This window comes from Gossypium raimondii, chromosome 3 (genome assembly GCF_025698545.1).
Source record: "Gossypium raimondii isolate GPD5lz chromosome 3, ASM2569854v1, whole genome shotgun sequence".
Classification (NCBI taxonomy): Eukaryota; Viridiplantae; Streptophyta; class Magnoliopsida; order Malvales; family Malvaceae; genus Gossypium; species Gossypium raimondii.
This window is the reverse complement of record NC_068567.1, coordinates 52,471,322-52,482,398: the sequence shown is the minus strand read 5'-3', so window position 1 is coordinate 52,482,398 and position 11,077 is coordinate 52,471,322. Positions and strand designations below refer to the sequence as shown.

Here is an 11,077-nt window from a genome sequence, read left to right as displayed (position 1 = left end):
TTATAACGAAAATGTAAAAGTTTAAGCATAAATAAACTAAAATATTGTGATAATTAATTAATTTATTTCTTAAAAAAACATATTTATTTATATCCAATTTAAAAACACTAATCCAAAAAATTAAAAGAAATGGGAATAGTCGTAGTCATAGTCGACGACGCCACACGCAGTAAAGCAAATCTGGTTTTCAACGGAGAAAAAAAGCGCCACTTTTGTGGAGATTTGTAGCCCTAATTTTTGGATTTTAATCAAAGAAATCACACCACCCTTTCACTCCACGTGGCACTAATTTAGTTGCTTAGAAATGTCACCCAACTACTTTGATCTTCCTCACCTTCCGCCTACTTAAATCCAATTCCCCGTTTGATTTCTATGTTATCAAATAGTTCAGCGAAAACGTAACCACATCGTTTCTTAGATAATCGAGGATGGCGGCTAGGAGGATTTCTTCATTGCTTTCCTGCTCATTGTCTTATTCTTCCCTCCTTCCTGAAGGTATTTGTATTTGAATGGATTACTTCATTGTTTTGTGAATGTTTTTTCTGTTCTTTTGAAAAACGAAATGTGAATATTGATGAAGATTGATTAGATCAATTTTTGTAACTTATTATAATGCTTCACGTTGATTGAAAATTTCTCGCAAAACAATAGAAAAATTAAAATTTGATTTTAACGAAATAGAGATGGTGATTAGAATTTATTAGATCAATTTTTATAATGTATTTTAACGCATTTTGTTACGTATAATAAAAGAATCAAAATGTGAATGAGAGATTATTCAAATTTGAAACATGTCAAAAAAGAATTTAACATCAATTTTACTTTTTGGTTCTAGAATCGTAATAATATAAATAATACGTATGTGTTATGCCCTGTTAATATTTTTTCTGGTCGCTCAAAGCTTTTCTTCGTAGTCATAATTCATTAACACTTTGCTAAAGCCGAGCCTACAACGAAAGCGATTGAAAGAGGCATTTGCTGTTTTTTTTTCAAAGGAAAAAGAGCCTTTTTTTCTGTTGGTAAACAATAAACATGTTTTGAGTTTATTCAATTATGATATCGTAATAAAATAAATGTAATTTTAGAATTAAATAATTTTTATTATTTTTAAAGTAAATCCGAAATTTGTTTTTAATAAGTTTTCAAAATAAATTACCCTTGCATATTTACTTATATTTTTAATACTGCTAATCTATTCCATTGTTGTTAAAATAATTTAGTAAGCATAATTTTTAACATGATGTGATTTCTCAATATTCTTTTTTATAACATTTTTCACAATAATATGAAACACTAAAAAATTTCAATTTCATGATTTTTACAACACTTGTTCACAATTTTATCAGCAGTGACAACTTTTCTCAGCTATGTCTAAATATCAAAATCATTGCAAATAAGGTAGTGGCCAACTTCTCTTATGAGCCATTGAGAACCAAGTGAAACCCCTCCTCTCCCAACGCAACTTTGAAAATACCCAAAAAATATATATACAAAAAGATATCCATGTCTTTCTTTTTCTTTTCTTTTTTTTAAAACTGAAAATTAATGCATCTATGGCAACTCAAGAGTGGCACCTAGAAATATGGAGAAAAATAAAACAATCATGATATAGTCTTCCCATTTCCTTGTAGTCTTTTTATGTTTTTGCAAATAATTTATTGGGTACTTTTATTCATCGAAAGGTATGTGAACGTTTGAGAGCCGAAAATCTTGGTGGGAGTTGGCTACTTACTTTTGTTATTTCCTCTTTATTAATGCCGATATTTGTTTTTAGCCTTAATTGTTGAACTTGACTTTTGCTTCCAGGAAGGTTCTGTGGAGTGGGCAGAGTGGTTTCTGGTTACAGCACTTCTGCTGGTATTGAGAACCCGATCAATCCTTCCATCAAAGTGCACTGCACTCAGCTTTTGATTAATGGGAACTTTGTTGATTCGGCATCAGGTGAGCTTTTTGTTCCTTATATTAACGTACCAATTGTACATTGTTGTTGATGTGCTTATAAATGTGTCACATAGGCATGTTATGATAATCATTCTTTGGCTACTTGTTTACTAAATCTCCTAATCTAAAACAGGTAAAACTTTTCCAACATATGACCCCAGGACAGGGAATGTGATTGCTCATGTTGCTGAAGGTGATGCAGAAGATATTGATCGAGCTGTTTGTGCTGCTCGCAAGGCATTTGATGAAGGACCTTGGCCAAAGATGACTGCTTATGTAACTTCATAGTTATTATTATTTCTTCTATCTTATTAAATAATTTTCTACCTGTTAAACTTTGTCTATTGTATTCCAGGAAAGATCAAAGGTATTGTTTCGATTTGCTGATCTCCTTGACAAGCATATCGAGGAACTTGCAACGCTTGAGACTTGGGATAATGGAAAACCGTATGAACAGTCTGCTAAGATTGAACTACCAATGATCTCACGAATAATTCGGTACTATGCTGGTTAGTAAAGTCACTGAAAATCACACTCAATTGGTGTTTTGAACTACCAAAGATCATTTCCTAATATTTTGTTTGATATCTGACAATATTCTTTGGCTTATTCAGGTTGGGCAGACAAGATTCATGGTCTTACAATTCCAGCTGATGGTCCACACCTTGTGCAAACCATACATGAACCAATTGGTGTTGCTGGTCAAATTATTCCGTGGAATTTTCCTCTTCTCATGTTTGCTTGGAAGGTTGGGCCTGCCCTAGCATGTGGCTGTACAATCGTTCTTAAGTCAGCAGAGCAGACACCTTTGTCAACTCTTTATGCTGCCTAGCTACTTCATGAGGTAATTTCTTGACTATATTCCTTATTTACTTATTTCAAATGTACACTTACTTTTATTAAAAGATTGAATCATCAGCGTAGAGCCGGCTTCTAGTTTTCCTTTGCTTTCTTCTTTTAATAAATTTATAACTGAATTTAAATACATTGAATTCAGATACTTTATGGTGGTAAATCTGCAAGTCTTTTGTTATTATATTATTAAGAATGTAAGCTTAGTTGTTTTTCCTTCATGTGTATATGGTTTGGTAACTTTATCATTGAAATCCTAAGTTGTGCTTGATTTATTCTTAAAATATTTAAACTTCATCTTTTAGTCATTCTGAGTGGGAATTGTTTCCAGAGGCTGGACTTCCTCCAGGTGTTCTAAATGTGGTTTCAGGTTTTGGTCCAACTGCTGGTGCTGCTCTTGCCAGTCACATGGATGTGGATAAGGTACTTTAAATTCTTAAAAGAAATAGTCAGTTCCATTCAACATTTATTAGCGTTTTTTTTCCTGCTTATCACTTCATCTTTTCTGAGTTCCCAGACTAATGTCTGGCACTGGCATTGTTTCCTTATATTATCAATCAACCTTGCACTAAAGCTTCTTTATATTCTGTTAGATAGAATGGAATACAAGTAATCCATGAAATTTATATTTCATCACATGACTCTTTTAAATACCTTTGAGACTCAGATAAATGACAGCCATTTTACAGCTTGCATTCACTGGATCTAGTGAAACTGGAAAAATTGTCCTTGAGTTAGCTTCAAAAAGCAATCTTAAGCCCGTAACATTAGAGCTTGGAGGAAAGTCTCCTTTCATCGTATGCAAGGATGCTGATGTGGACAAAGCCGTTGAGCTGGCTCACTTTGCTTTGTTCTTTAATCAGGTAAAAATGCTTTTGTAACACCAAAATTAGTTTCTATATTGGGATTCTTTCGATGAGTTGTAGTTATAAACCATTTGCAGGGGCAATGCTGCTCTGCCGGCTCTCGTACATATGTACACGAGGATGTGCATGATGAGTTTATAGAGAAAGGCACGTGCACTGAAACGTAGCGTTGGTGATCCATTCAAGGCAGGAGTTGAACAGGGTCCCCAGGTAAATAATGGTCAGCCACTTCTTCATGTAGTAGTTATTATGTCACACATACTAATAACAATGAAAATCAGCGTACGTTGTATTGAGGTTCTCTCCTGTACTCTTCCAAACTGATACCAATGCATACTTAAATCAGATTGATTCGGAACAATTTGAAAAGATATTGAGGTACATTAGATCAGGTATCGAAAGTGGAGCAACTCTTATAACTGGAGGAGATAGATTAGGGAGCAAGGGCTTCTATATTCAGCCCACTGTTTTCACCAACGTAAAGGTATTACATTTACAACTTCAACTGGCAAGAATGGTTTACCTCTGGTAATATAGGTAACTGATTAAACTTTCACCAGGAAGATATGTTGATTTCACAGGATGAGATATTTGGTCCAGTTCAATCAATCCTTAAATTCAGGTGAGCAAATCAACCTTGCCTTGTGCATCCTCATCGTGATTACACATGACTTTAAAGCTCAAGTGATGTAATAATGTTTGGTTAAAGGTACATGGATGAAGTTATTCGGAGGGCAAATAGCACGAGATACGGGCTGGCTGCTGGTGTATTTACAAATGACTTGGACACTGCTAACACCTTGAGCCGGGCATTGAAAGTTGGAACCGTATGGATAAACTGCTATGATGTATTTGACGCAGCCATCCCATTTGGTGGGTACAAGATGAGTGGACAAGGAAGAGAAAAGGGTGTTCACTGTCTCAGCAATTACTTGCAAGTCAAGGCTATTGTGGCTCCTTTGAAGAACCCAGCTTGGATATAGACCCCTTTCACTAGCTTTTAGTTTCTTTTGCTTTCTCTGGTCCATTTGGTTAAGCGGGTAATAAAACAAAAAACACCCAGGGGATTCTGGATCTGTTGTATTGTATAAAATATAAACTCAACCCATAAAAGGCACGGATTATTTGTGAAACCATCAAAGATGATTCTAATACTAAATTTGTAAAGAAACCAACATTGAACCCTCATCTGCTTGGGTGTGATAAGGATTATAAACAACACTACACTTGTCTTTTGCAGCTCTGCCACATTGTTTGCCTGCAGCTGCATTTTTGTGAATGGTTAGAGGGACTATTTTGACTTGGAACAAAGATAGGGTGACCAAGCATGCTTAGATCTATTTGAAGGAATTGAGGGCTAGAGAGTAAGCAGCCCCAAGAGTAAAATCTCTGTTAGCCCAAAGCATCATCCATCATGGCAATCATCAAGATTAGAAAAAGGCATTAAAGTTCTGGTATAAGATTTAGTCACAATATTAAAAAATCAATATGATAACAACAATTAAGTTATATTAACATAAATAATTTTGACACGATTATAACATACAAATAGGTGGGAATCTACATTCTCTTACTCTAACAATAATGATGATGCCAATTAAATTAAAACTCAATTAGTATTCATTTCTTATCTTTTTAAATAGAAAAATTAAATAAAAATAAAAATATTCTATTCAAATGTTACTCGGAAAAGAAAACACATTCAATTGAAATCTACTGTTCTTTCTACTCTGATTATTTTTATAAACTTCTCATTATTATCCTCTTTTTCTCTTTTCATCTTGCCAGATTTATATATCCGTCATCTTTTACAGGAATAATTTTTCATCATTCGTCTTATTTTTGTTCATGCTGAGATTTGTTGGAATGAAATTAGTTAAATGAATAACAAAGTATCAGGAATTACCAATGTTGTGATTTTTTCTTTGATTTGTTTTTATTGTTGTTAGCTAATATTATACTTAAAAAAGGTTGGAACTATGTGGAATAAAATCATCGGTTCACTTTGAACATACGACTCTTTTTCCTTTCTTTCTCTACTTGTGTATGCATCAATAGTATTAGAATGTAGATCGACTCGGTTAACCCAAAAAAAAAAAATTAGTTTTGATTTGTCTCATTTTTGTCACCTATTACCTTAAAGAGTAGCTTTGTTCAAGTAATCATTCCTCGTATTGATGGTCAACTATGACCAGTGAAGTATGCTGGTGGAGAATTTCCTCAGAACTTAGGCATAGGGATTTCCTTCAAGAATTTCCACGATCCCTTTTATAATTTCTGCTTTCAAATTGGCTTATTGTTAGTATCATAAAAATATAGTTGAAAATAACGTGGGTTGTTTGCCTCAGGTGTCAATGATGGAATATCATGATATGCTGGAAAGGTATAAATACTGTGTTCCTTGAAAATGCACATTCCTTATCCCAGTGAACTCCAAATAAAGCTTCATCTGATTGAAAATTAAAAAGATTATATCATTCATCTGGAATGAATTGTTGCTAATTCTTCTTTCCATTACCAATATAAGAGCTCGTGTCTCGTATTGAAATCGTTTAGCACTACAAAACGTGCAAGGAATTTTTGTACAAGTTATTTTCTATTTTAAGTCTCATCAGCAAAAAATTTAGATATTGGCTAAAATTTTCTGAGTTTCTATGTCTCTTATGAAGTAGATAAAGTTGCACATAATCGGACAATTCTTCTTATATTTCTTGATGCAAACTCATTTTGTTGGCTTTTCAGCATTTTTAGTCGCTTTAACATAATTGTAAGTTGTATGAATTGTTCAAATAATTCTTGTATTTTTCCCACATTATTTGTGTGCTAAATTAAGGTAAATGTATCATCAAATTAGCTCCTCTATTATTAAATAGGTCAATTTAATTTTATAATATTAAAAAGAATCAAATAGGACCAAATTGAGAGGTTTAATAAACTTAACATTTTACTGTATAAAAATATATTGAAAATTATTTTTAATTGCGTTTAATTTCAAACAAAATATTTCATTTGCAAAATCATAAAAACTTTAATAATATTAAATATGTTAAACAACAATTGATATTTTTAAACCGTAAATGTTAACTCTATTATAATTTAAACTTATTTATTTCTTCTTAATAGTATAAAGGCTAAATTAATCCATTTAACAATAGAAAGCCTAACTTGATCTTGTCTTTATAGTACAAGGATCTCCCATGTACTTTAGTATTACTTTTGAAAAGTTTGGTTTAAGATTTGAGTGTTTAGCATTGCCGTCAAAAATGCTTTTGAGAAATAAAATGTCCATTTTAGACATGATATTATCAAGTAACAAATATGTATTTAAATAATGTTCAAGTTAGTTAATATTATTATATTTTAGTAAGAATATAAAAATAATTTATTATAACTTGTTGTTAATATTTTGATATTTCAATTTAAATAATTAAGTATAACCATTAAATATTTGTTGTTAACACATTTGTATTATTTAAAATTTTTTATTTTTAATTAATAATTTTAACACATTTGTAATTAAGCACAAAAAAAGAAAGAGAAAATGCCATATTGTTGAAGAGGTGAAAAATAATTAAGAGTCAAAATGCTTTTGGTAAAGAAAAAGTTTCTCCTTTCAAAAATAGATGTTATGTGTCAATTGCAAGATATGAAATTTAGATTTTATAGAAAGAAGTATGAAATTTCTTAACGAGATTTCTCTAACCTCAATAGCTAATTTTTGAAGTATGATTCTCTAAAGATTCGGATCAATTAAAACACGGTAACGGAATTTTTCAGAAAAAAAATGAAATGATGAATAAATTTGAAAATTTTATACAGATCTAGAGATCCAAATCATTGATCTGTAATGGTTCTCTCCATCAGTTAGGCATGGAAGAAAAAACATGGGGAAACAGGAAAAGTGTTGGCGGCCCATTAGAAAAAGTTCCCCTCTTTCTCTTCATTACAACTAAAAGTTGGAGCAAAGAGAGGCGATTAACATTAAGAATTGGATTAAGAGATTTCAAAATTAAGACCAAATTGCTAGAATCTGTAATTATTAGAGGGTTAATTTAGTTATCGTTAATGCCGCGTCAGCATTTCGTTAATGATTTGATAGTGGATTGAACAAAAAATCATTTGACAATAGTATTAATGATTAAATTAGAATTTTTTTGAACCTAGTCGATCAAAATAGAAACATACTAATAATTAAGTTAAACACATATTTATGATCACCCTCATGATGCGAGTAAGAAATTATTCAACAAATATATTTATAAAATTGATGATGATAATAAAATCAAATTTTATTTAAAACGATAAAGTTGATATCTTGAAAATCATAATGTCTTAAGTTTAAATTTCATTATTGTGTATATTTTTAGATTATATATAAAAATATAAAAGACATAAGCACCTTTATAATATCATTTTTATTTTATAAAATAAGAAACCTTTTATAATTTTATAACCTGAATTAAGGTATGATTGATGAGTGTCATCACACCAACTCAATACATTTAAATAATAATATAAATAATAAAATAATTCTAAATACAATAGTGTTAATAATGGTGCAATTTTTTAATGATAATAATTGGTGTAATTAGGTTCACAATAATTCATTACCAAGTCCAAATTTTTTTAAAAAAATAAAAATAATAAAAAAGGGCTAAATGATTTATTTTAGCTTAATTCCACGTTATATTAGCCATCCCATGTCGGCTCCCTCTCATCACGTACCTTCGTACCGTATTTTACGACCACGTGCCACCTCACCATTTGCTTATCCACTGCTCGAAACTATCTACGAAGTAGCCTTTCTCATCTTCACGTGCCATGTACAGCCAAAGTTATTACACGTGTCCAAGCCGACATCTCCCAAGTCCCTTTCTCCTTCCTTTTATATATGGCGGACGCCTGAAGCCAAAATCAGAAACTCAAAAATCTAAACGCTAAAGTCAAAATCGAACTTTTTGTTTCCATCTCCTTTGTTTTTGTTTTTTTGAAATATCTGGTAAATGATCCAAAAATCGAGTGGGTCGGGTCGCCGGATTCTGACATACCCGGCAATACATCCCTGCGATTCCATTTCTCCTTCAACTCTTCTAAACTCGCTGATCGATCTTGGTGGAGACATTTGCAGTTACAAATCCAAGGTTTTCTCCGTCAACCAGAGAAATGCGCGGGAAACGTTTCGACAAATTGCGAACCTTCTTCTTTTCCTCCAGGAGATCCGAGATACGACGCCGGATCTAGCTCACCCGGTCATCCTCAGCTTTTCCGAGCTCCATTTGACTTTCCAGAAAATTCGATGCCTTCTGGAAGACTGCACAAGCGACGGGACTCGAGCGTGGATGCTAGTGAATTCGGATCGGGCTGCTAACCAATTCCGGATCGTGATCCGGGGCCTGGCGACGGGTCTGGATGTTTTCCCTCTTTCAACCGTTGACATGTCAAATGAAGCCAAGGATTTGGTTGAGTTAATCATAAGGCAAGCTAGGAAAGCTTCTTTCGAGCCCGACCCGGATGATAAAAAGGCCGTGAAAGATCTCATGCGGATCCTGAACCATTTCGAGGAAGGAATCGCACCTGATCCGATTGAAATCAGACGGATCTTGGACTATCTGGGGATTCATAAATGGAGCAGTTGTAACAAGGAAGTGAAATTCTTGGATTCAGAAATCGGAACCGAGTTTTCCAATGGAGAAAACATAACAAAATTAGAGCTTCTGTGTAGCTTAATGGGATTCATGAGCTATTGCAGATGCGTAATATTTGACACCGTTGACTTCGAAAGTCAGCATCTCAATGGCCAGTGTAGCAACATCAGCAAAGATCTGAAAGGAATCAATGTTGATGATCTCAAGTGTCCGATCTCGTTAGAAATGATGTCGGATCCAGTAACTTTATCATCGGGCCACACCTACGACCGTTGTTCGATTTTAAAATGGCTCAGGTCGGGGAATGCCACTTGTCCCAAGACGGGCGAGAAGCTTACCAGTACGGAACTGGTTCCCAATCTTGTCTTGAAAGGGATGATCCAACAATATTGTGCTGAAAACGGCATCCCAGTCGTAGTTTCCAGGGGAAAGAATCGTGATATTTCGAGGACAGTAATGGCCGGGAGTTCAGCCGGTGAAGGTGCAATGAAGATGTTGGCTGGTTTTCTTATTAACAAACTTGTTAATGGAAGTCGTGAAGAGATGAACAAGGCGGCATTTGAGATTCGGGTTCTTACTAAAACAAGCATTTTTAACAGGTCTTGTTTGGTTGAATCCGGCACGATCCCACATTTATTGAAGCTGTTGTTATCTGAAGATTCCAACACCCAAGAAAATTCCATTGCTGCGCTCTTGAATCTTTCCAAGCATTCAAAAGGCAAATGTGTTATAGTGGAGAATGAAGGGTTGGATCTGATCGTCCATGTTTTAAGAAAGGGACTTAAAATTGAAGCTCAACAACATGCGGCTGCTACGTTGTTTTATCTTGCTTCAGATGAGGAGAACAGGGTTCTGATCGGTGAAAATCCAGAGGCTATTCCAGGATTAGTGGAGTTGGTAAAGAATGAAAACCATCACTGCAAGAGGAATGCATTGGTTGCTATTTTTGGGCTTCTAGTGCATCCCGAGAACCATTGGAGGGTTCTTGCATCTGGGGTTGTTCCTTTGTTGCTCAATCTTTTGAGAGATTCAGAAAGAGAAGATCTCGTAACTGATTCTCTAGCTATTTTAGCTACTCTAGCAGAGAAAATTGATGGCACAGTCGCAATTTTACGCCGTGGTGCCTTGCAATTGTTAGTAGGGATCTTAAATACCTCCACTTCAAGAACAGGGAAGGAGTACTGCGTTTCCATGCTGTTGGCTCTGTGTGTCAATGGCGGACTAGATGTGGTTGCTCGTTTGGTGAAGATTCCTTCTCTTATGGGATCCTTGTATTCCCAACTTAGTGAAGGTACATCTCGAGCTAGCAAAAAGGCCAGTGCAATCATCAAGATTCTGCACCAGTTTTATGAAAACAATAGCTCCTCAGCTTCAGTGACTCCAGTTCTTCCCCGAGAACAATTCGTTCACGTATGGTAATCCGTAATCCAATTTATTCCTGAAATATTTCCATGTAAATACAGATAAGTGTGTACATTGCTTGTTTCCTTTATTAGCTCGGTTTTTTGAAGAGCTAATCCACTCAGCTTCTGCCTTTTTTTATGAAGCTGAGTGAAAAACAACAGTAATTTAGCATTTCAATTTTTTTTTAGGGTTTGTTCATAATAAGGTCGCAAGACTGTAATACAATGATGTAAAACACATTCCATTCGTTGTATTGGAGTATCATGTATAAACTTCTTCAACCGTGTTGTACGTGTCCTTTTTCCATGTTAGTAATAAGATTATGCTACTACAGTTTATCTAAAACAATCTCTACAAACATGAAGACTT

General features: G+C 34.1%; 1 protein-coding gene and 1 pseudogene across 1 annotated transcript; both read left to right on the top strand.

Annotated features, from left to right (window-relative positions):
* The first annotated feature begins 348 nt into the window (after window positions 1-348).
* On the top strand, window positions 349-4,902 carry LOC105794666 (aldehyde dehydrogenase family 2 member B4, mitochondrial-like; annotated as a pseudogene).
* A 3,679-nt stretch (window positions 4,903-8,581) lies between these two features.
* Window positions 8,582-11,056, top strand: LOC105794664 (U-box domain-containing protein 19). The gene has a single exon (XM_012623956.2). It carries the CDS (start codon window positions 8,663-8,665, stop codon window positions 10,721-10,723), a length of 2,061 nt encoding a protein of 686 aa, XP_012479410.1. The 5' UTR covers window positions 8,582-8,662; the 3' UTR covers window positions 10,724-11,056.
* The last annotated feature ends 21 nt before the right edge of the window (window positions 11,057-11,077 follow it).

Coding starts and splice junctions, on each gene's coding strand:
- LOC105794664 (XM_012623956.2), top strand. CDS start 8,663: ATGATCCAAAAATCGAGTGGGTCGGGTCGCCGGATTCTGACATACCCG.